Source organism: Vidua macroura, chromosome 26 (assembly GCF_024509145.1).
Source record: "Vidua macroura isolate BioBank_ID:100142 chromosome 26, ASM2450914v1, whole genome shotgun sequence".
Lineage (NCBI taxonomy): Eukaryota > Metazoa > Chordata > Aves > Passeriformes > Viduidae > Vidua > Vidua macroura.
The window spans coordinates 2,028,076-2,053,757 of NC_071596.1; the positions used below are offsets into that span (position 1 = coordinate 2,028,076).

At 48.3% G+C, this 25,682-nt stretch overlaps 1 protein-coding gene across 1 annotated transcript in view; it reads right to left on the bottom strand.

Annotated features, from left to right (window-relative positions):
• REXO1 (RNA exonuclease 1 homolog) overlaps positions 1–25,682 on the bottom strand; it is a 44,119-nt gene that overhangs the window by 9,341 nt on the left and 9,096 nt on the right. Inside the window, exons 2-10 of the mRNA XM_053999348.1 lie at positions 17,275–19,028; positions 13,694–13,795; positions 11,133–11,334; positions 10,305–10,468; positions 8,077–8,214; positions 6,164–6,287; positions 4,972–5,085; positions 2,324–2,461; positions 230–343 (exon numbers count right to left, since the gene is read on the bottom strand). Coding sequence (XP_053855323.1) covers positions 230–343; positions 2,324–2,461; positions 4,972–5,085; positions 6,164–6,287; positions 8,077–8,214; positions 10,305–10,468; positions 11,133–11,334; positions 13,694–13,795; positions 17,275–19,028 — 2,850 coding nt within the window. The remainder of the gene's footprint in view (positions 1–229; positions 344–2,323; positions 2,462–4,971; positions 5,086–6,163; positions 6,288–8,076; positions 8,215–10,304; positions 10,469–11,132; positions 11,335–13,693; positions 13,796–17,274; positions 19,029–25,682) is intronic.

Consider the following 25,682-nt stretch of genomic DNA (forward strand, 5'->3'; position numbering starts at 1 on the left):
CTTCACTTTGCTGAACAAAGATGAAGCACCTCTGCTGCAGCCCCAGTGTCACATTCTGAGGACCGCCAAGCCCAGCAGCTCTTTGCGAGGTCACTGCAGTGACAGGCACAGGAACTGCCACCACCTGGGAGTGTGACACGCCCCAAAACTGAGCTCAAAGCTGAGGAAGACTCAGTGTTTGGAGCTGGAGCCCAGGCAGCACGGGCCCATCCCCCTGGCAGGGCTGTACCTCTCTGCTTGCGCAGCCGCCCCCAGTGATGGACGCACTCCTCCTTGCGGATGCAGCTCCCCGAGGCTGAGACCATGTACTCGGTGCCACAGCGACAGCAGATCCTGCACGAGGCTTGGGGACAGGAGAGAAACAACAGCCAGGTCACTGCAAGCAGCCCTTCCTACCCCTCACCTGCTTAACCTGGCCAAAACAAAGTAAATCACAATCACTCAAGCCCCAAATGCTGTTAAATGATGTTTTCTGTTAAAAAGGAGTCCAAATGTTGTTGAAAACTCCTATAAAGGCACAGCAATCCCTCTGAAATCTGTCCCCCCAAATACTTCCCAGAGACAAAGACTCTCCAGTGGCTTTGGTCCACATAAGCTGCCCCCAGTTCCATCAAGGTTTGCTGCATTGTTTCTCTGTGCACAGCAAATTACGTTGGAGTCTAACACAGTTATTGTAAGAAACAGGATAAATAAGTCATTCTTTGGACACCAGAGCTAATGAAGCCTGGTTTCCAGGGGATCTGTGCCTTGTCACTTCCAAATGACATTTTAGCTCTTCTAGGGCACAGCTTTTCTGTCAGGATTTTCCAGCAGCTAAACACAGGAGCACTTAGGGCAGGGCCTGTCAGTCTGCAATTGCTCCCTCCTACCACCTCTGCTTTTACTGCCCAAAATTTGGGGAAGGGAGATGCAGAAAGCCACTGGGAAGGAGCTATCATTCTTCTGATCTCCATGCAATTCCATGAGTTTTGGTGTCAGCATTAAAGCTGTTAGCACATTCCCAGCTCTGCCCAACTGGTCACAGTGGCAGCAACAGCTTCAGTTAAACAAGGAGAAATTCAAAGATCCTGCAACATCTGCAGGAAACTACAGGAACAAAACCAAGAACATGAGCTCAGGTTCATACAAAGGAGCTGGCTGGTTCCTGGAGGAAAAAAAAGGGCTCTCACAAATACAGCACTTGACAGTGTTAATGCAAGAGAGCTTTTGCCCAGGTTGCTTCAGCAACCACAGGACAAATGTAGGCACAAGGTGTTAACATGGATGAGCACTTAACACACTTTAGTGAGGTCTCTCCACACAGATGCTCAGGGGAGCGTGGCAAAGCACCTCAACAGAAATCACCAGTCTGGATTTTATCCCTGCTGCAGCACAGCCTGCTTTAGTCAGGGGCTGAGGAGCAGAAATCTTGCCACGAGTTCACAAAATTCAGAGGAAGACCCCATCCTGTCCTGAGGAAACCTGTGGGTTCAAGGCCATGTTGGACATGGCTTGGAGTAACCCAGTCTGGTGGAAGGTGTTCCAGGGGGTGGAATGAGATGGGCTTTAAAGTCCCCTCCAATCCAATCTATTTTGTGATTTTATGATCATTTTGTTCAGCTGCAAAAAGGGCTCTGGGGAACTATTTGGCCCAGCAGTGCCAAGAGATCAAATAGAAAACTCTTCAATCCAGAGCAGCACAGCAGGACTCACTGCAAAGCCAGCCTGGCCCAGTGTCAGTCCTTATCCCACCATAACAGCAGCTCACACAGACAGAGACAGAAAAAAACCCTTCCCCTGGGAGCTGGGAGGGTCACCAAGTGCAGAACAGGAGCCTCTTTCCAACCTGTTCAATTGCTGCTCTTTGGCAGCACAGAATCCTGGAATTGCTGAGGTTGGAAAAAACCTTTAAGATCAAATCCAACCACCAGCACCACCACCATGGGCTCCACTAAACCACGTCCCCAAGTACCACATCCACACATTTTTTCAACATTTATGAGGTGATGACTCCACCACTGCCCTGGGCAGCCTGTTCAGTGCTTCACAACCTTTTCCAAGAATAAATTTTCCCTTATACCCAATCTAAGCCTCCCCTGGTGCGACTTGAGGCTGTTTCCTTTCATCCTGTCACTTGTTACCTGGGAATTAGAAATTAGAAACCTCCTTCAGCCCTACAGACTATAAATTCTGGGTCAAAAATAGCATTCTCAGGAGGTGAAAGCTGAAGAAACTCTCTATGCAGCAGAGTTCTGCAGCCACTCTCCCCATCACAACAGGACCGAGGGGCAGCTCCTGCTGTATCCAGCAAATCCTGCAGAAGGAAAGAGCCAGCAGAGCTTACAGTCAATCACTTTCTTCTCCTCTGCAGTGAAGAGCACAGCACGTCCAGCCTTCTCAGGGTGAGGCATTGGGTACCCGTTCTCCTTGAGCTGCTCCTCAGTCATCAGGTACTCCTTGAGGCGCCGGTACAGGGCAGCTCCTGCACACAAACACAGAGCTCAGCTCTCACCACCAAAGCACTGTGTCCTAGGGTGACAGTATGGTGTTTGGATCCCAAATCGTGTGCTCTGTTTATGCCTGATATTATGTTCTGTGCCTTCAGGACTGACTCTGAAAGTGAAGGATTGTTTTGTGTTGTTATCAGCCGGCTCACCTCCCCCCATGGTCTGTGTCTAGGAGAGGCTTGGCTGGCTTGGCTTGCTTGCTTTTGCTTATTAGTTAGTTTAGCTAGGCAGTCCAATTTTTACCCTGGACTGTTTCTTTTTCCCTTCCCTTTCCCTTTCCTGAATATCATCTGAACCTGCTCCAGACCGGGACCTGGGAAACACCAAGAACCACCGAGAGTCTGCATTTTGTGACCTGCAGCAGCCATTCCCCAGCGCTGGAGACTGATAGCTGGGCAACCACTCCCAGGAGAGACTTTCTGAATTTGTCATCTCTTCAGAACGGTGAAAGAGTTTTGTCATCTGGTGTTGTTTTTTTTATTTTTTGCATTGGGGAGTGTTTTTGCTTGTTAAATAAACAGGTTTTTTCAATTTCTCTCTGAGGAAATCCTTCCCGAACTAGGTGGGGGAGGGGCCGTGGGGGGGTTGTTTTCTGGGGGCTCCTTCCAGAGGTCCTCTCCCAAATTTTGCCCTAAACTAGGACACACTGCCTGCTTCTCTGCCTTTACCAAGTCTCCTGCCTTGATAAATTGAATTTCCCTCCCTATTCTGTACTTGCTTCTACTGCCTCAGCTCAGGATGGACAGGGGAATAGGTGTTGGGTGGTCATTTTCAAAACCTGGCCATTATTGTACAAGTTGATTTTTAAACTCCTTGAACGAGGAGCGTTAAGTCTGGAAAGCACAGCTGGAACAGAATTCCTCCAAAAGGTCCATCTTCAGCCTTGCTGTTACTGATAGAACCAACCTAAATTGGGTTGAAAGGGACCTTGGAGATCATCCCATTCCACCCTCTGCCATGGCAGGGACACCTTCCACCATCCCAGGATGCTCCAAGCTCCATCCAGCCTGGCTTTAGACACTTCCAGGGATCCAGGGGCAGCCACAGCTGCTCTGGGCACCCTGGGCCAGGGCCTGCCCACCCTCACAGCCACGAATTCCTTACCAATATTCCATCTAGCCCTGCCCTCTGGCAGTGGGAGGCCATTCCCCCTTGTCCTGTCACTAAATGTGAGTCTTCTCCCATTTTAATGTTTAAATTCAACAGCTGATAACTGGTAACACAGCCCTCAAATACCCCTCAAAGGCCATGCACAGCTCCCTAAAAACTTCATTATCAAAAGTTTCTTCCTGCTACTGATTTCATGCTGCTTGTTTCATTTCACAGAATAATTATAACTTCTTGCACTCTGCTCAATATCTCCTTTGGCTGCTGCATTAAACCCTTCCAATATTTCTGGGTGCCCTTTGATGTTGCTTAGCTGAGCTATACTGGCCCTTTTAAGCTTTCTCAATGTCAATTCCTTCTGCTCCATGGCCTCCCTGGCTCTTCTCTGATCTCCTCCACAATTTGCCTGTGTCTCTTGGCAACTAAAATACCCATAACTGATTTGAGCCCACATGAAAAATGCTCGTGGCACAACCCTTTGGCTATGATACGACCTTACTGTGACATTGGTGAAAGTGAAACTGAGCCTTGCAGAGATGGAGATTCTTAAGTTTGCCTTTTAATCTGACAGGCACATTGTAAAGAACTGCTTCAGGGCAAGAAAGTTGAAGTAAAATAATGCCCAAAGCACAAGAGGCAGCTCTGAATGGTTATTGATGCTCCATCAAAGCCAGCCAGGCTGCAGCAGTGACCTCAGAGCCCCAGTGAGGACAGAAGGAGGGCACTGGTCAGTGGTGTCAGCATCCCCCAAGGGACTCTGCAGCTCTGTGATGCAGCCAGAGAACAGAGAAATCCCAGCTCTTCAGGTCATAAAAGCCTGAGCTAGAAGGGACCCACGAGGACCATCTAGTCCAGCCTCTGGCCCTGCACAGCCACCCCAACAACCCCACCCTGAGCATCCCTGAGAGCGCTGGCCAAACGCTCCTGGAGCTCTGGCAGCCTCGGGGCCGGGACCATTCCCTGGGGAGCCTGGGCAGTGCCAGCAGCCTCGGGGGGAAGAACCTTTCCCTGAGCTCCATGCCAAGCCCTGGCACAGCTCCAGCCCTTCCTGGCCTCCTGTCCCTGGCCCAGAGCAGAGCTCAGCCCCTGCCCCTCTGCCTCCCCTCGGGAGGAGCTGCAGCCCCCGAGGAGCCTCCCCTCAGTCTCCTGTGCTGCAGCTGAACAAGCCAAGTGCCCTCAGCCGCTCCTCAGACCCTTCCCCAGCTCCGTGTCCCTCCTTGGGACACTCTCCAACAGCTTTGGATCCTTCTGACAGTGTGGTGGCTAAAGTGCCCCCACAACTCGAGGTGAATGCACCAGCCTGATCCTGCACCCCCAGTCAGTGTCACAGCTCAGCTCACCCCTCACAAGTGACAGCCCAGCAGGAGCAGGCTCTGACCTGTCAGATCCTCGGCTCTCAGGCTCCCTGAGCGGTTCAGAGTAAAGCTGGTCTTGGCAGCAAGCTTCCCTCCCAGCACAGCCTCGTGGGACACCACCTTCTTGTTACTTGTCTCTGCAAGGAGAAGGGAACAGCACAGGGGGACAGAGATCAGGTACCCAGTGGGTGACTTCAGTCCTAGTTTGGGACACTACAAGAGGAAGGGCAAGAGGAAGGAGGACTGTGTCTATTCTCTTTAACTCTTGTTTTGCTCCAGGAATGGATTCTTTGTGCCACATGCTGGCCCAGCATTTCCACTCCAGCACCACAGAGAGTATTCCATTCACACTGTCAGCCTACAGCAATTTTAAGAGCAGCAAAGACACTTTTCCAGTTCTGCTGGAAACTTGTAGCTCTCCCTGCTCACTCTGCACAGCAAGCCCTCCAACTGACCAAAAGAGAGGAGCCAGCACAGAAACAACTTGACCCCTTCATGTGCTGTGTGAGGGCATCACCCACCCCCAGGAAGCAGCTTTGATTCTGGGGCCCTGCAGACCAACCTCCCACGCAGGATCCTTCAGCTTCTTTCAGAAAGGAGCTTCAGAGCTCTAGAATATGCTCAACACATCAGACAATGGCAGAGAGGGGCTTTTTACTAATCATTAACTGGCAGCCCTCTCCTAAAGGCCAGCCTCCAAGTTCAGCTGCTCTGCCTAATGGCCAGGAACATAATGAAGACAGAGGGGAGAAAAGGGAAGAGACCAGAGGAAAAAAAATTCACAAGAACAGCACAAATTGATTGTTTAATGTACCCTCTCGAGAGCCAATAATGAAATGTCTTAACCCTCTTCCTTTCTCTCTTGAAGCTTAATGTGTGTAGCAGATTTCTGTGGTGATGGACGAGTCTATCACTTTGAAGGCATCATGTGAAAGTTACTCCATTAGCAGGGCTTTTCATTTGAAAGAACTTGTGCTAAAAAAAACCCCACCCGTGTGGCATTATCTCCATTTAGGCTGAGAAAGCCAACAAAGCATTGCAGGACCTGCCTCTTGAAGGCCCATTAAGGCTTGCCAGGCTATAAAAAGCTAAACTGGAGCTGTTTGCCTTTCAGCATAATGCTGCTGAGAAATGGGTTCTGCCTTTTCAAACAAGTTTCTCTCTGTGGTTTGTAATCCCAGCAGGGCTCCAGCTGTTCAACTGCAAGGTACCTACTGTTGGTGCTGGCTGGGGAGTTGGGCACGAGGCTGCGGAGCTTCTTCAGGGTGTTCACGGCCACGTTCAGGTAGATGTTGCGACTGGTGCTGCGCTCGTAGGCCACCTTCTCCTCTGCCAGGGCCTGGGAACAGCACAAGTCATCACCACACACTCTCTTCCACAGGCCACAGAACCCCAGAATGGTTTGGCTTGGGAGGAACCTTAAAGATCACTTTTTTCCACCTTCCACTATCCCAGGTTGTTCCAAGCCCCATCTGACCTAGCCTTGAACATTTCCAGGGATGGGGCAGCCACAGCTTCCATTACTTTTGGAGGAAAAAAATGTTTGGCTCTTTAATACAGACTCCAAGTAGTGATGCCTCAGGTTTGAGCTTTTCTATTTTTCACATTCTGTGCTGCTTTAGTGTGTGGCTCTGGGCTTCACATCAGGGGATGGGGAGCTCTCTGCACAGAGCAGGGAGACAAAACAATTCCTTCTCCAGCTGGGGACCAAGGACAAATGATCCAAATCTCAGCCCCAGGAGCACAAACAACGTGGAATGAAGAGAGAAAAACAAGGATGGGACTGCATGGGCTGGAGCTGGAATTGGACAATGAACTCCAATATGCAAATGGAGCAGAACTGATCACAGTGAGAGACCCCATGACCAGTTGTGCATTTTGTGACCATTTTGGTTCATCTTGGGTGCAGCCCTGGCTGGGCTCTTGTGCTGCCCAAGGTGGATCCATTGAGGCCTTTTAATAAATCCCTGCTTTATTCTTTAGCTCTTACCAGTTCTAAGTCAGCCTTCACAAGGCCTCAAGCAAAAAAAAAAAAAAAAAAAAAATTGTCTGACAAGGAACTGAGTAATAAAGCAGAACATGGCACCAATATGTACTTGCTCAGGTAAGTAAGAGGAAAAAAAGTAATTTTATTTTAAACAAAGTGCTGGAAAAAGCACTTTTTTTGGTTTCACGTGAAACTGTTCCAAAGAGATTAATAAAAATTCCCTAATTAGCAAAAAAAAATTTTTTTTAAACTTTAACATATTTTAAATTGGTATCATCCCTTCTCTTTCCCCCAGTGTAAAGTCTGCTGCCACCTTGGCTTAAGTAGAAGATCTAACCTTGCCATGTTTTCATCAAGTAATTCTTGATTCTTGTTCTTGGAACTGCCTGGGAAAGGCTGCTTTCCCCACTTTAGTGCAGTGCAAGATCTTAACTGGTAAGAAGAGGTTTGGCAAATGGTGACTCTTTGGGAAGGTGGAATCCCACAAAAGAAATCCCCGTGGTGTCTGCTTTGTTTTGGAACACACCACACAATGTCCCACATTTACCCAACTAACAGCCAAGCTTTTCCAATAAAATTTATTACTCTCTCCACTCTGCTTTTGGAAATCCTACTATACTGTCCCTACTGCTAGAAGGCTCCTTAAAAGTCTCCTTAATAGCCTTCAGAAGCAGCAAGGAACCAATTCCCAACCAAATACATCTATCCCAAACACTTCCCTGTGCTCAGCACTGATTCCAGGAGGCTTTTCTGGCTGCAGCAAGGCAAAAGCTCTTTGACCACAATGCACATTCCTCTGCTCTCCTCTCCTGGGGTTATTAAAGGCCTCAGGCAAGCTTTATAAATGAAGGGAAAGATGGGATTTCCTACTGGAAGCCCCCACTGGAATGACACTTGCTGTTGCCCAGTCTGGTAATATTTAATGCCAGTTTCCTCAGCTGTGGATAGGGGAGTCTTCAGGGAATCAGGGTTTGGCTTGGAAGGGACCTTAAGATCATCTAGTTCCCACCCCCAAGTTTCTGCAAGCATAAATCCAATTCAGTTTTCTGGATTTGCTACCATTTTAGAGGGTGTTGGCCAAGGCAGAGGATGTCATTCCCTGCTGCAAACGTTATTCCTGAGAAGCAGGATCTGTACAGACCTTGTCGAAGGCTTCCTGGGAGGAGGAGCAGAATTTCAGGCACTCATCAATGAAGAGATTGAGATACCTCTGGCGAATGTTGGTTGGGACTTTAGCACCAAATTCTGTGGGAATAACAGGCCTCTGTAAAGTGGTGCTCTGGAGGTGAGACAGAGAGAGAAAGAGGCAGGTCAGGCTCCAGGAGGTTGCTCTGAGGCTCTCCCACTTCCTGTTATTAATAATGGGGTGACTTCCTTTTTGAAAATCTGCCCAAAGCCAAATGTAACACGCAGCACTTTTGGTACTAAAAATACCACTTGAGGCTTCATCACCTTCAGTGCTCTAAGTCCTTTAGAAAACAGCTGTATTTCACTCTGAAGTCAGCCAGGAGCCAAGGACTCCAGTGGCATTAGTCACACACAGCATTCCAGAGCAGGAAATGCTGACATTTCCACTGGGAGAGCCAAGGTTAGGATGGCAGCAAGCACCACAGGCTGAGCTGGAGCCATGAACACACAACTCCAGCTATGGGCACCACACACAGGTTTGGTTCTCTGGCTGTGAAAAGAGAACAGGAGGCCCCTCCTGCCAGACTGGCAGTCACTTATCCCACCCCCCACTTCCTGGGGCATTCCTGCAAATAGACTGCACTGGGGGTTTTCTTCCTTTTTTAATGCCAGTCATGATGTTTAAATCCTAAAAGGATTTACCCCTTCAGTTTAATGGCATGTTCTTCAAAAGCTGCATGTTGGACTGAGCTATATCCAACCACTGCAGCTTTCCATTTCACATCAGTTTATCCTCCACACCACAGCACACTTGCATAGCACACTTGCCTCTTTTTCAGAGAGGAAAATGTTCATTCATCTCTAAAATACCCAATTGTTTTGTCAGTTGTTATCCATCCCACCCAAGAGATACCCATAAACCAAACCATCTGCTGCAACCTGGAATAAAAATAGCTCTGTGGAAGATGTGAGCTTGTTCCAAGGGGAGCAACTGGTCCTATCTCAATGGGAAAAGTGCTCATTTTCCCCAGGAGACTCTCACCTTGATGCCCTGTTCAAGGGGATTTGGTCCTTTTCATTAAATATATAAATTCTCAGTCTCTAACATTATACCCTTAAGCACCTCTGGAACTGCTAAAATACTTAATCCTTTCAGTTATTTCTCTTCTTTTGAATCAGCTTCAAGTTCTACGTTACTATGGTGTCAGTTTGGGTGGGAAAGGAAAAAAATTACTTTTCACTCTTCTAGAAATAATCAGAGCAAGTTCTGACAGATCTTGACACAAACCATCATCAATAAAGGGATCTTTAATCAAGTCCTGGCACTAACCAGCCATCCACTCCAGCAAACAGCTCCTTATGCCATCCCCAGGCTGCTCCAGGAGGAATTCTGCTCTCAGTTGTCTTAGCAAGTAACAGCTTTCCAGGGCTCGTGAAAAGGAGGGACTTAACAGAATCATGGAATGGTTTGGGTGGGAAAGGGCTTTAAAAATCATCCCATTCCACCCCCTGCCACGGGCAGGGACACCTTCCACTGTCCCAGGTTGCTCCAAGCCCCCTCCAATCTGGTCTGGGACACTGCCAGAGATCTAGGGGCAGGGCCTCCCCACCCTCACAGCCAAGAATTCCTTCCCAATATCCCATCTATCCCTGCTCTCTGGCAGTGGAAACCATTCCCTGTGTCCTGTCACTTTGCTAAGGAACTCATAGCAAAGGCACCCAAAGGCTGGGCAGAGATCCCAGGGGGTAAAGAGAAACAAAACAAAAGCAACTAACAAAGACAAAATAGTATTTTCTTTAAACACCAGCAGCAGCATGAAGTTCAGTGCTCACATTTTACTATCTAGGTCACAGAGGGACATTATTCATAACCACCAGTGTGGCCCACAGAGCCTGGGTAGGCCATGAATCCATCCCTGGCTTTTGAGCACAGGAGGTTCCAAGCCCCTGACCCAAACACACCCAGGCCAGTCAGCACAAGAGAAGGCTCAAATTGGAGACAAGTGATCAATATTCACAGAGATCAGAGCAGCATTTAAGTATTTCTACCTTTTTAAGCTCCTACCCCTTGAGTGTTTAATTTTTTATACACTGCTATCTAGGAAAACCACAGGAAGAAACAAACCCCCCCAATCAACATAATCAAAACACCACTCTCAGGGAGTGCTAAGTTTGGAACAGCAGGATCAAACATTCCACCCTCCCTGGGGAATGACGGGAAAGAATTCAAATTCCCCTTACCTGTAAGGAGGGAACATGTGCTACCCTTTTGGGCACGATGGTGCTGGTGGTCTTGGAAGCCATCCCAGCCAAAGTGCAAGGCTTCAGAGGAAGGGTGGGGGCTTCAGAGTCATTGGAAGGTGTGACACTCCTGCCACCAACAGTCGCCTTACTGCTCCCGAGGCCTGCAGGGAACACAAAACACTCAGGTGCAAATCCTGCCACTGGCCTTCAGGCTGCCAGAATGAACTCACTATCAAAGGCCAGTACTGCAAGCTGTGATTTTCTGAAATCCAGGTCTCCAAAGGGATACAAATTGGGCAATTTTACCACCTTGCAGGCAAGGATGAAGAAATCTTCTGCCAGGAAACGTGTCTCATTTGGGTTTGTTTTGGGGTGACTGAGTCAGCAGAGTTTAAAGAGGTAACTCTGTCAGCTGGAGGCACTGACACCCCACACGTCAGCTCTGAGTCCTTCCACCATAAAGGCACAGCAATGAGCCTTCATTAACACTTCCCTCCTGCTCCTGCCACCTCCAGGCTTAAATGGAAGAGGGAATGAAGAGCAAACACAATCCAAGAAAGAAACAGAAAAAGGAGAGGCTGAAGTGAGGGAGGCTGGATGAGACAGATGAGGCTGTACACATCTGACCTGCTGCTTTTCACAACAGGGTGGAATTTCTCAGGGAAAGACCTTCCACTGGACACTATCAGCAAAGATTCAAGTCATGGCCAGTCCTACACATCCCCTGACAGTTTCACACGTGCTCAGGAGGAATGTAAACACACAGTAGAGCCTTTGACCAGGGGGAGGACAGGACAGAGATCCCAAATCCCACCACTGGCTTACTTTGCTTGGCTGCTGCGGTGAGGGCTGCATTTGGCACGTGAGCAATCCTCCTCTTTTCTCCTGGCAAACAGAGAGACGTCTTTTGAACAGTCCCAACCAGCTGTGCTGCCTGCTGCTGAGCCAGCTGGATCCTCTGGTAACACACCTCCTGGGCCGTGGGGGGACGGTACGGCCGCACCACCGGCTTGCTCGGGGCCTCTGCCTGCACAGACAAACAGCATTTAGGGCCAGCAGCTCCCCTGCTCCATCCACACCCCCTGCCTTCCACTCACCCCAGAAAGGGCTCTTCTCCTCAACCCCTCCCTTAGCAAGTACAGGTGTTTGAGAGGACAAGATCCCAAGTGTCTCCCAGAACAAAATAATTAGGAGTCATCCTTCAACAAACATGGCATTAATGATTCATGCTCCGGGAAGGCCTCCCAGCTCACTGGCACGTTCCTCAATGGGCAAGTGGGATTCATGAACTGCTTTTAGTGGTGTGATGTTCCCCATGGCTGTGCCCAGCCCAGTCCTGGGCTCTACCAACACCCTCAGCCTTGCCCTAGCATGCAGACCTAGCCCTGTGCTGCCTGCTTTGCCTTCTACTGCAATCAAAAAGTGACAATAATTCTCCACTCCTCTTTGCCACACAACACTGAGCTCCACTGCTCTCTCCCTGAGGAGCCCCTGCATCCATTTCTGCACCACAGCAGCTCCCACCTTTGTGCAGCCCTGGAACTGCTTAAAAGCCTCACAGAGAAGTATTTATGGGATCAGAGCATTACATAACCTGAGCTCTGAATTTCAAAGAGGCTCTGTCCCTGCCCACTTCTGGAGGCACCTCACTGCCTCGGCCGTTACAGCAAAACAGGTTCCCCACGCGTTTCCTTTGATGGCCAAATTTAGGTTTGCAGGAAAAGTGCCAGAAGTTATGTCAGCAAAGAGAGAAGTTTCCTAGCACCAGAAGTGCAAGAGAAGCAGCAGTAGTGCAAACTTCTCCCTCTACTTAACAGCCTTTGAAAATGCGAGGAACAGGCCTTCCCTCCTGAAATCTCCTTGGAGGAGGGTGGCCCAGTGTAACACCTGGGGGCAAGCTGGCACCTCCTGCATTCCCAGCCTCTGATGCTGACAGCGGCTTCTGGATACCAAACTGGGTGCAGTCAGACATTAAATTATAATTACAGACTTCCAAGCAGGACAGGCCACTCATTTTCTGCCTCACCTGCAATTCCTTTGGCCCCCATTTCCCCTGGCAACCAACCCCAAACTCAGCTCCCTCCCCTTCTCCTGCTCAGTCCTTGAGCCATAAATCATGAGCAAGACTGAGCAAATATTCCACTTGGAGGGACACAGCAAAGCACATTCTGAGGTGAAAAGTGGCAGTCGAGGTGTTACAGCACCTCCAGGGCAGAGCTGGGAGCTGCTCTGAGCTGAGATCCTGCAGGGGATGCAGGTCCTGGAGCTGCCCTGGCAGCTGAGCACACCAGATCAGCTCTGTTTGCCCAAGCAAAGGCTATGCTGGGGCTCCCGTCTTTGGAAAGCATTTTGGGATCAGCTGTCACATTAAGAAAATAGATTTAAAGATTTGTACATGTCTAAAAGGTGCCTCTTTGCAATAAATATTTGAGTTAATGAATTTCCAAGCCATTTGCTTCAGTCTCTTATCTCTTCACTTTGGAAGAAACGGCCCTTATCAAACCACATGAACTGGCTGGAGAAATGTAGTTAAATAAAAACCATTGTACTGACCCCAGGACTTCAAATTATTAAAGGTAAAAAAACCTTCCCTAGGTAGAGAGGAAAGGCAGAACAATTAATCTGGACTACCCAGCTCAAATTAGTGCACAAGCCTCCACTCTTATCCTGCTGCAACATAAAACTAATCTGTGATCAGCACCTGGAGGGAAACACATTAAACCCTCAGAGAAAACATTAATTAAAAGCTCAGGGAGAAAGGAATAAAAAATCAGAATGTCTTCTTTGTTTTTTTGTTTTTTTGTTTTTTGTTTTTTTTTTGTTTTGTTTTGTTTTGTTTTGTTTTAGTTCTTCTTCTCTGTATTTGCACAACTGGGAAAGAAGAGTACCCAAACAAATACTGCTGAGATCTTGGCTGATTCAGAGCAGATGTAAGGTAATGGTTTTAAACATCTGACCAAATTCCTGCGGTATCTTTTAGACCCACAAGGCACAGAAAAATACCAGCAGACACAGAGTGACTTTGTGTCCAGTTAATTTTTACTGAAATCTCTAAATTAAGCTATACTGAAGAAAAATGAACACCTCAACCTATCCCAAAGGGTTACCAAGAGCACAATCCACTCTTCCCAGCCTACCCTTGGTTTTAGGAAGGTTTATTGAAAGTTCTGCTGCCACTTTTAACAGATCCTAAACATGGGAGTTTTTTGAGAAATTGGAAAGAGAGGAAATAAAACTGCCATAGACTGATTCCAGCACAAACAGCTCTCACACCGCTGCCTGGCCCTGGGAGTGCAGCCTTTTCCAGGGTCAGGACAGAAAAATCCTCACTTGGAACAACAACCTAAACTAATCTGCTTCTAACCTGCCTCTAAATCTGCACTTACATTTCCTTGTTTGACAAGATGAGAGATCCTTCTTTTTTGGCCAGGAAACAAGGTAGTTAAATTATCTTCTGTCTTTTCTTCATTTGCATCCTCTTTGGATGGCTGGAAAACAAAAGAACAAGAGAACAGACTTGAAGAGGGAGATGTGGAAAGTCTCCTTTTGGGTTAACCTTGCAGAGGACAGGTGAGAACACGTGGCCAGCTGCTGGGCTACTGACAAGAACCATGTTGTGAGCCCAGAAGCCACCAAGGAAGCCAAGGAACAGCAGCAGGACCAGCAGCAGCACCATGAGCTGGCATGGGGCAGGATCAGCCTTACCTGCCACAGGAGCCTTGAACAGCCCTCCCCTGCCAGCCACTCACACACCTCACCTCCCATGGCATTTTCAGACTCCAGGGGGTTTGGGGTGGGTTGGTTCTTTTAAGAAGTTGGGAACTGACTCATTTCTGCCCTGGGCAAGTGCTGACACCTGCTCAGCACCAAACCACGTTGCCCTCACCCCACATTTAGGGAAATATTTTCTGCAGGTTCAGCCACAGCTGTCACTGCAGGAAGACTCTGGTGACACAGTCCAGGTCACATCCAGAAACTCAGCAGGAGGCAGAAGCACCTCTCCAGCCAAAGCTGCTCCATGCTGACACCTCAAACCTGCTCCTGACAAGGAGAACCACTTGGAAATCAGCTTGAAATTTGACTCAGTTGTTAATTGACACAAAACACTTCACAAGTTTCTTTCTCAAAACTCCAGCTGCTCTCCAGACAATCTTGTTTTCAGTTTCTCAAAACAACTCCCGGCAAAACTCTGACATGAGCCTGACAATCTCTGAAATTCAGCAACAGAGCCAAGGCTGGATTTAGGGATGAGCTCGGGCACCACTTGGGGTAAGCCTGTGTTCATCACCACAAGGGCACTTTGGAGGAGCACCTCCCCCTGAATCACTTGGCTCCCCAGGAACCCCAGAGTCTGTTAATTCACTTACACCCCTAATAAACTCTCTCACAGTGCAATTCTCCCAGGCAGAAAAGCACTGCACTGTCCATATGCAGCTTCCTGCAATCACAGAATCCTGGAATATCCTGAGCTGGAAGGGACCCTCAGGGATCATCAGCCCAGCCCCTGTCCCTGCACAGACACCCCAATAACCCCACCCTGGGATTGTCCCTGCACAGGCACCCCACCAAGCCCACCCTGAGCATCCCTGAGAGCGCTGGCCAAACGCTCCTGGAGCTCTGGCAGCCTCGGGGCCGGGACCATTCCCTGGGGAGCCTGGGCAGTGCCAGCAGCCTCGGGGGGAAGAACCTTTCCCTGAGCTCCATGCCAAGCCCTGGCACATTACTGAGACCAAACAACACAGGGTTGTGCTGGTTTTGCACAGCCTGGAGTTTGAGAGTGGGGGGATGCACAGAAGTAGTTTCTGTGAGAAGCTGCTGGAAGCTTCCACCATGTCCAGCAGAGCCAATCCCTGATGGCTCTGAAGATGGACTTGCTGCTGGTCAAGGCTGGGCCAATTAGAGGAGATGGTAACACCTCTGTGATAACAGATTTAAGAAGAAAATCAAAATAAAGTGTGGCATACAGTTTTAATTCCAGCTAGAGGAGGTGAGAACATGTGAGGGAAACAATGGAGACATGTGGAGACACCTAGGTCAGTGGAGAAGGAGAGGCAGGAGGTGCTCCAGGCACCAGAGCTGAAATTCCTCTGCAGGCCGTGGTGATGACCATGGTGAAGCAGCTGTGCCCCTGCAGCCCGTGGGGATCCATGGGAGATGCAGAGATCCATCTGCAGCCCCTGGGGATCCACGGGGGATGCAGAGATCCACCTGCAGCCCCTGGGGATCCATGGGAGATGCAGAGATCCATCTGCAGCCCCTGGGGATCCACGGGGGATGCAGAGATCCACCTGCAGCCCCTGGGGATCCACGGGGGATGCAGAGATCCACCTGCAGCCCCTGGGGATCCATGGGAGATGCAGAGATCCACCTGCAGCCCCTGGGGATCCACGGGAGATGCAGAGATCCATGCACAGCCCCTGGCAGAGGTGCCCACACCAGAGCAGTGGGTACCTGGAGGAGGCTGTGATCCAGTGGGAGACCCAGTGGGGAGAGGGCCCTGCTTGCAGGCTGGAGCAGCCTGTCCTTGGAGGGCTGCACCCTGAGGGAGAGTGACCCACACTGCAGCAGTTTTGGGAGGGCTGTGTGCCCGTGGGAGGGACTCACATTGCAGCAGGTGTGGTAGAGCTGCTGCTCGTGAGACTGGACCCACACTGGAGAAGTTCACAGTCTCACAGGGGAAGGACTCCTCTCCCAGAGCAGTGGAAGAAAATCTTGGTGATGAACTGACCAAAATCCCCATGTCCTGTCTCCCTGTGCTGTCGGTGGGAAGGAGGGAGGGGTTGAGGTGGAAAAAGGTGTTTTAAGGGCTTATTTTACTTCTCATTATATTCCTCTGATTTTGTTAGCAATAAACTCACTTTGTACCTCTAAGATGAGCCTGTTTTGTCCTCGGAGTGTTCTCTCCTGGTCCTTATCTCAACTCATGAACCCTTGGCTTGAATTTTTTCTCTCCTCTGTGCAGCTGTAGCAGGGCAGGGCAAGGGAGTCACTTTTGTGGGTGCCTGGTGTTTGGCCAGTGTCAAACCACAATGGGTCCATCTAGGAAATCATTTCATAAACAAAAAAAATGCCCCATGACCAATCCCACCCACAGACACCCATCTCCCAGAGAAGGATCCCTGTGCTGCAGTGAGCCTCCTTGCCCAAGGAGCAGGAAACCAAACCTCAGCACAGGGATGCAAAGGAGCCACAGGTGGCTGCTGACAGCTGAGCTCTGCCACTCCAGGCCACAAATAACTGTTGGCTGTGAGTGGCAGTCCCTGGTTCAGCACTTTCTGAATTCACTGATCAGTAATTCCTGATACAGATTATGTGCCTTTCAACTATTTTCTTTTTATGTAAATACTGTCTTTTTAACCTCCTTAGTCTGAAGCCCCTGTACCACTGAAGAAATTTTACCCTCCATTTCTTGCTTGCACCACCCACAAGGTGTCCAGAGATCCTGAGGAACTACCTGTCGTATGCATTTAGAATAGGAAAGATGAATTTGGGGAAGTCTCCAAAGTGTCTGACAAATACTGGACTTGCACCAACACCCTGTCCAGGTTCTACCTGCCCCCATGTTCCTTAAACTCTGCTGCAACAAGAAGGCAGTGCCCGGACTGGCAACCTTAGATTGGCTTTGAAACCCCCAAACTCACTCCCTGCAGCCTTTTCTCCAGCCATCCACACCCACAAGGTTCTCAGGCCAGATGGAGACAGAAGTAATTGATAACCCTGAAAGCTGAAAGCCTTCCACACGAAAGGGGACTGGGACTGAACCCTCACATTTCACAGCAGCTTTCAATCCAGCAGGTAAATTCAGGTGCAAATTCACTTCCAAGCACTCAGGCACAACAAGGAAGAGATTCTTCCAACACATGGAGTCTCCCCCTTCAGCTGCTTGACATAAGCAGCACCACTAAACCAAAGCAGAATCCTTCCACCTTTGGAGGGGAGAGAACCAACAGCCCCAGCCCAGCATTACCTGTTTGCCCAGCCTTCCCTTGTCTTCAGTTTTCACATCTTTAGATTCATTAAAGATCCTCAGACACTCCTCCATGGGATCTGACTCGAAGTCCACATCTTTCTCAAGGATGGAATAATCAATGTCATCAGATGTTGAGGAAGATGATGAAGACTTGGACAACTTTGAGCGCTTCACTTTCTTCCTCCTGTCCTTGTCACTGTCAGAGGCTGAGCCAGAGTCAGTCCCGTCCAAGTCCGAGCTCACATCAAGTAAGGAGGAGGACAAAGGCCGGCCTTTGTCATCCTCATCTCCACTCTCATCTCCAAACAGGTCCACGTGGCTCAAACTCTGCTGCTTCCGACCCTTCTTGGGGTCTCCTTGTCCTGCACAACTGACCTTGTCTTTCTTTCGCTCCAGGGAGGTCTTGGTCCCTTTCTCCTTGTTTTTACGACCAGAGCTTTCCTTGCCATTTTTCACATCAGCTGTTCTGCTCTGCGAATCCTTCTTGCTGCTCCCCACCTTCTCTGTGCCCTTGGTGACACCCTCGCTATTGCTCTTTCCTGAACTGCTGGTGGAGGACTTGGATTTTTCTTTCTTACACCCATCCACTTTTTCTGACTTCTGTTTTTCAGGTTTCTTCAAGTTCCCATCTGTTTTCACTTTGATGCTTTTGTCTTTGCAGTTTTTCTCTTCATTCTTGGTTTTTAATTTTTCTTCTTTCTTGGGCACTTTGTCTTTGTCTGCATTTTTATTTTTCTCCTTCTTCCCAGCCTCACTGAGGCCTGGTGCTTTACTAGCATCAGTTTTCTTCTTTTTTGTTTTGTCTTTGGAGTCTTTGTTTTTATTTTCAATTTCCTTGTTGTTCTTACCAGAACACAACTTCGCTGCCTTTGAGCTCTTGTCTGATGAGTTCTTGGCAAGGTTTTTCTGTGAATTTGGAAGGTCCTCCCTGTGCTGTGCTGCTTCTTTGCTCTCCTGGGAAGCAGAGCCATCCACTTTTGTGCTCTGCTCTTTGCTGGAGAACTCGTTTGACTCACTCTCAGAACCAGCTTTTGAGGGTGAACTACCAGAAGCTGTTTTATATTCTACCTCAGCCTCATCTTCAGAGGAGGAGAACCTGGCCAACACCTCATCATCATCGGGATCTTCGCAGAGCTTCTTCCGTGATGGAGAGTAGGAGTCCTCATAATCAGAGGCCCTTTCCCTTTTGGACCCCTTGGTCGTGGCTTTGCCCAACAGCCTGGCAGAGTAATTGGAAAGGGGGTCATATTCCAAGTCTGTGGAAGGCTTGGAGTCATCAATCACGTATTTGTTGTTAGTGACAGTGCTGCTGTACTTTTTATTCTGTACTACAGCCTTGGGGACATATTCCAGTGAGCTCCCTTTGGAGCGGGAGGAATCCAAAGTGTATTTACTGGACCGGCCAGCAGCAGCCAGAGGAGTGGGGTTGTAGTCCGAGTTATTGAAGTTGTAGCTCCCTGGATTATACTCCAAGGAGGCAAAGGAATCATTCTGAGGCCCAGCAGCTGACACGGGTGTGTTTGAAATGAGTGAGGAGCCCTCTGAAGCACCAAACTCCTTCGTGGTTTCCAGCAGCTCCTCGTACTTCTTCTGCTCCCTCTCCACTTCGTTCTTCACTGCCTCAATGGCCTTGTTGACCAGCTCCAGCTCCAGAATTCCGGGTGTGACATCTGTAATGTCAGCCAGAAAGCCATCCTCCACCTCCAGCGAGGGCCTGGGCAGCTCGGGGTTGTAGGGATCATAGCCTCGCTCTGGAAAGAGAAAAAAAATCATTTACTGCCAGCAATTCAAGTAAAATTTAAAAGAGGTCTTTTTAAGGTCTGCTCTGATCAAACCCCAACACTGAATGACACAACCAAAGGCCACACTCTTGCACCACAGAATAAATAAATGCTGGATACCAAAAGCCACCAGTGATGTTCTCTGGCCTAGACTAAATCAGATTGTACAACCTACTCCCAGGACTAAAGACCTGTTAACAAAGTGCTTTTAAGACTCATGGAAAAGCTCTATAAATTAAATATTCTTCAGGACACCAAAGAATAATCACTCTATTGGCCCAAGGGGAGCTGACTGTGCACAGAACTATCTGCTTAATTCAATGAAGCCACCAAGGAGGAAAGAGGATTCCAGTGAGAAACTGTGGATTAGGTTCTCACTTCCCAATGCCAACACCTAAAGCCCACCAAAAGCCTCCAGTATTCCTCAAGGCTCAGTGTTTCTCATGGCAGCTGCAGGAAAACCACTCTGATCAGAACTGACAAACTGAGAGCTGCTGGTAGGAAGGAAAAACTACAATGAGCAACACAACTCAACCACTCAGAGCAACCACCAAGACAAGAACACCGAGCACCCAAAACATCTCCCTTTTCCACGCTCCCCTCTCCAGAAATGTCCCTTCAATGGCCTTTCTTCCCCATCCAGCCTGGAGAGGAGAAGGCTCCAGGCAGAGCTCAGAGCCCCTGGCAGGGCCTGAAGGGGCTCCAGGAGAGCTGGAGAGGGACTGGGGACAAGGCCTGGAGGGACAGGACCCAGGGAATGGCTCCCACTGCCAGAGGGCAGGGCTGGATGGGATCTTGGGCAGGAATTGTTCCCTGGCAGGGTGGGCAGGCCCTGGCCCAGGGTGCCCAGAGCAGCTGTGGCTGCCCCTGGATCCTGAAACGCGGATGAAAAATCAAAACCCCACAACTCCTATAAAGATTTGTAGGGAAGGTATGTTTATTTCAGCGCTGGACGAATGTGGGGAATCATTCCCTTTCAAAGGACATGCGTGCCCCTGAGGACTCTCGATCTTTTTTTATTACTCTTAACTAATTTACATATGCATAGAATTTCACAATAGGTTCATGCATATTCATTTTGTTGATTTCACTTTACGCTAACAGCTAGTTAAACTTGTACTCAGTTTTTGTCAGAAAGTACAGAGAGAGCTCCTGGGTCACACTGCTCTGTTTTAAGGTCTGAGGAGTCTTTCTTATCTCTTACTCCTTCAGCTGGGGCAGTTTATTAGTATTGCAAAGTTATCAGACTAAACAGCATATTTTACCTATGCTAGTAAGCTCAAAGCGGCACATTTCACCTAAATCGAAATGGATTTCTACCCACTTAAAATTTTCACTCTCTCTCAATCCCTGGAAGTGTCCAAGGCCAGGCTGGACAGGGCTTGGAGCACCCTGTGATTGAGGAACGCATCCCTGGTCATGGTGGGGGGTGGCTGGATGATTAAATTTTAAAGTCTCTCCCAACCCACACCATTCCAGGACTCTAACTATGACAGAAGCTTCAGGAACATTAACAGCTGCTTTTTGACTCTGAACTGTTTTCAATCCTTGTTTTATCAAAGCATCTCTGGATGCTGACATTCCAGAGGAGCTTTTTGTTCTCTGCTACAAGGACGGTACAAAACTGGCTCTCCAACATGGATATGCATAAGAACCAAACAAAAAGCGAAAGAGACAGAAAACAGAAAATCAGAAACCTCTCAGGTCTAAGAGGGATGAGAGAATTTCTTGTAACAGTCAGAAACAGTTTTGAAAGAGCCTTTCTACCATTCTCATACAACTGAGGGGTTTGGGTTTTTTTGGGGGGAGGCAGGGGTAGGTTTGGGTTTTTTAGAGAGGATACATAAATGCAGAGCTTCCTTTGGCAACAGGAAAAGGATCTGTCTAGCAGTTGGCAGAACTGGCCCCCAAGGAAGCAGAATGAAAGAGGCTGGGTTAAAATAAAGGCAGCAGTTTCAGAAAATACTTTTTGTCCCTTTGGGTTTGCAAGGTTTCTTACCAAACCAATTAGATCCTGATTGAACAGGGACTCTGGGCAATGGCAGCGTGATGTCACCACCTTCCACAGGTCTGTCTGAGCCCTGCTCAGAGCCAGAAACATGGGGAAAGAGGAACAAGGTGCTATTTCTACAACTAGTTCCCCTCCAGCTATTGCAGAGAGCTGTAATGATGACATAAAGAGTGTTTCCAAACCCAGGACATGCTCCTCTCTTGGACACCCAGCACAGCTGGGGACACAGGGAGGGAGCAGGTGACAAACCAGGGCAGCAGGCACTGGACAGAGCAATTCCTGGTTAGAAACCTTAGAGAAAAGCAGGTAACAAGGAAAAAACATGAACAAACCCATATGCAAACAGCAGCAGCATCAAGGCAAGGCTATGTACAGATTATCAGAATTGTTAGGGATAGTATCAGCCTAAGAAGTGATAAGGAGCAGACAGCTCTTCTCTGACCATGGTGTGAAACATCAGCTCCACACTGGCAGAAAGCACAGTGCACTGAAGCCTGCAGGAGTCAGCTACTACTCTCTAATCTGGATTGAGACCTAAAATTCAGCACAAATATTTGAAGGGAACAGCTGAAAGCCTGATAATTCATGCAGGGCTAAATATCAGATGGCCTGCAAACAGAGAACACAGAGTCTGAACCTAGAGACTTGCCAAAAAAAAAAGGCAACAAACCCTAACCAAACAAAAGCCATCTTGTACATGCAGAAAACCAAACTATTTAAATATACCAGGATCAGGGAAAGCAGAGGGCAACCCCAGCACAGACGTGGTGGCTGCTGTTCACCTCTAGCACAAAACTGCTGGCACATTTTCTGTGGCTGGAATGATGAAAACACACATTATAACCTCAGGACATGCCACAGGCTGTGAGACAGGGCAGGGAAAGAGCTCTGGTGGAAGTGTGGGGGAGGCCTGATGGATTCTCCAGCACTGCTGATCAAAGGCTGCCTGGCCATGAAAGACTTGTGTAAGTGGCTCCTGGATGCCCATCAGCACCATCCCCTCTGGCCAGGAGGCATCTGCAGATAATGCAGCAGAAACACGGCAGGAGGAGTTCTATTTATACAAAAACATATATACAAAATTATATCTTTTTTTTATATATAACATTTATATATATATATAATATATATTTTTTCTATAGTATAACATTTACAGAAAAATATATATTTATATTTGTATATTTGTATTTGTATCTATTTTATTTATATTTATGTGCACACATATATGATGAGGCATAAGCACACAAGTCTCCAAACCAGAGATGTTCAACCTGCCATTTGAAATCAGTTTTTCAGCTGCCAAACTATGCTCCCAGGAACCAGGAAAGGGAAGGATCTTCCTGCCACTGGCATCTGACACTCAGAGGAGTCTGCTTCATGTTTTCCTTTATTCCTCTTCCCTTCACTAACCTGGGCACTCAGGGTGTACAGGATGAGCTGCACTGGGGTTGCTGTTCTGATGTAGCAGATGGCTGCAGCTCCTGAGGGAGCAAAAGGATGAGAGGCACTCACAGTGAAATAACTCTTTTTGGAGGGATGGAAGCTCTGACCCTCGGGAATCACGAGATAATGAGACTTGAGATGCCAAATCCTTGCAGGATTGTGAACTAAACACTTTTCAAAGTACAAACTATTTTAATAAATTAGTGTATCTCAGACATAGGAAATAACCTTCCTGAGAAACAAAAGGTGAGGTCACCATCAATATTACATTATTTCTTATACAAAGTAAGTTATTAACATTAATATTATATCCATTATATTAATAGAGACATAGAGGTCTCTATGCAGAACCTCAGTGAACATTACATTTAACCCAGAACTGCTTTAGAACACAACCAACTGAGCTGTGCTTAAAACAGCCACTGCAGCAGAAAATACAGAAACACAGAACAAGATTCTACCTAAAAAAAACAGGCTAATGGGGTTTTTTTTTCCTGGTTACTGTCATGTTGATTGAGGGACATGAGGCCTCAGTTCCAAGGTGGAGCTGGATTATTACAAAGCTTCCCTGAGCCAGACTCCTCACTGGTCCTTCTAGTTTGGGCAACAGGCAAGGGCAGTAAACAAAGCTGACATTAAAGAAGAGTGGGAGGACAAGGTCACCTGTGTGAAGGTAAAACTGATTTTCCAGTGAATCATTCCAAAGAAAAGTCTTTCTCTTCTTTTTTTTTTTTTTTTTTTTGTCCAGGCCTCCCACAGCACATAGCTGAGATGCTTTACATACAGAAAAGCCCAAATGTGTGGCAGGTGAGCTGTAATGCTTATGCAAACCTGCAGGTTTTGGAAAAGGAGTCTAGCACTTGAATGCATGTGGGAGACAGAATCCCAGATGGGTTTGGGTTGGAAGGGACCTTAAAGTTCATCCAGTGCCAGCCCTGCCATGGCAGGGACACCTTCCACTGTCCCAGGCTGCTCCAAGCCTTGTCCAACCTTGGACACCTCCAGGGATGCAGCAGCCACAGCTGCTCTGGACAACTGGATGACAACTGCTTCTTCCAGATCCAACAGAGCTACTCAGCTGCTGCTGCCAGACAAAAAGGCTGCAAAAATTAGAAACTTTCGAAATTACAGCAATTAGGAATTCAAAACAAAAGGCTTTGCTGACCAAGCTGCAGAGGGACCAGCACGGGTCAAAAGACATTGAACATTTCTTGTAGTGAACCCACAAGAAGGACTATGAGCGGCTGGAGTGTGTCCACAGAAGGGAGCAGAGCTGGGGAAGGGTCTGAAGCACCAGGAGCAGCTGAGGGAGCTGGAAAGGGGCTCAGCCTGGAGAAAAGGAGGCTCAGGGGGGACCTTGTGGCTCTGCACAACTCCTGACAGGAGGGGACAGCCGGGGGGGTCAGGCTCTGCTCCAGGAAACAGGGACAGGAGGAGAGGGAACAGCCTCAGGCTGGGCCAGGGGAGGTTTAGTTTGGATAATGGGAAAATTTCTTCACTGAATGTGTCAGACATTGGCACAGGCTGCCAGGGAACTGATGGAGTTCCTGTCCCTGCAAGTGTTCAAAAACCATGTGCATGTGGCACCTGGGGACATGGTTTAGTGGTGACCATGGTGGCTGGGCCGACTGCTGGACACAATGATCTTACAGCTCTTTTTGATTTTCAAGTCCTGCTGCTGCTGAAGTCACCCATTGCCCTGGGTCACCTGCAGCTGGCAACAAAAGGTGCATTCATGGGGAGGTGGGGAAGGTGAAAGCTGTTTGGATACTCTTTGGAAAAGGAAAAAATAAAGGCATTTTTATTTCACGTCATCGGAACAGCTTTGTTGGCTTAAGAGCTCACTGTGTTTACAGTGCCAGCACTTAGCAAAGGGACAACCTCTGTGATAGCAGAAAAATTATCACCACTGGAAAATCATTCTGAGCTTTATATTTAACACTTGACAGAAGGGACAGCAGTGCCTCAAGAACAAAATGTTTCAGAGAGGTTTTACCAGCAGCCTGAGTTCTGCTACTCTTCAGAATTAAAGAGCACACAAGAAATGGCAGGTTTTGGCACAGAGCTCTTTTGCCAGGACCCAAAGCAAATTTCCAACAATTAATTTAACAATAATATGCAACCACTTGGAAATAATTAACACTGAGATTTAAAATAGTACAGTTCAAATAATCATCCAGAGGAAATGGGTTAGGAGAGCAGGGAAGGGGAGCTAAGAGAAATGTTTATTCAACTTTAAATTCAACCATAGTCCAAGAATTTGTTTTGCTCCTTTTTTGTGTTGTTGAAAAGTAAATCTAATTATAAAATTAAGTATTAAAAGCAGAGATAACCTTGTGCTGGTCAAGGAACACCAGGAAGCAAGGTTTGAGAGGCATTAGAGGCAGAAGAATCCCTGTGCACTCCTTGGATTTGCTCCTCCAGGGGAGGTATTTAGTGCCACAGCCTCAAAGTACATGATGAACCTCTACAATCATTTCTTTAATGGAAAAAAGGATGCAAATATGAGAAAAGAAAGTCTGATATTAGCAAGGCTGAAAAAAGTCTGAACAGTCATCTCTCACTCCAAGGTATATTTAGCTCTGCTGGAACCCAGCCAGGGCAGCGCTGGTTTCTCCAGGTGTTGCGGCCAATGGGGCCACCTGTCCCCATGGGCTGAACCCCAGGGGTGACACAGCACAGGGAGGGGGTCACACCGAGGGACAAGAGCAGCCAGGCACCACCTCTGCACTGTACTCTGAGCTGTCTCCTCAGCTCAGCCATCCCAGACTGAGGGCAGGCAGTGCCCAGCAAGAAATCATGGAATGGTTTGGGTTGGGAGGGACCTCAAAGCCCATCCAGTGCCATGGGCAGGGACACCTTCCACTGTCCCAGGCTGCTCCAAGCCCTGTCCAGCCTGGCCTTGGGCACTGCCAGGGATCCAGGGGCAGCCACAGCTGCTCTGGGCACCCTGGGCCAGGGCCTGCCCACCCTGCCAGGGAACAATTCCTGCCCAAGATCCCATCCAGCCCTGCCCTCTGGCACTGGGAGCCATTCCCTGGGTCCTGTCCCTCCAGGCCTTGTCCAAAGTCCTGATCTCCTGACACAGGGACCTGCACAAGGGGGTTCATTCCAGCCAGAGCAGCTCCAGAGTGTCCTTCCAAAACTCTAAGTGTTATCAGGGAACGACT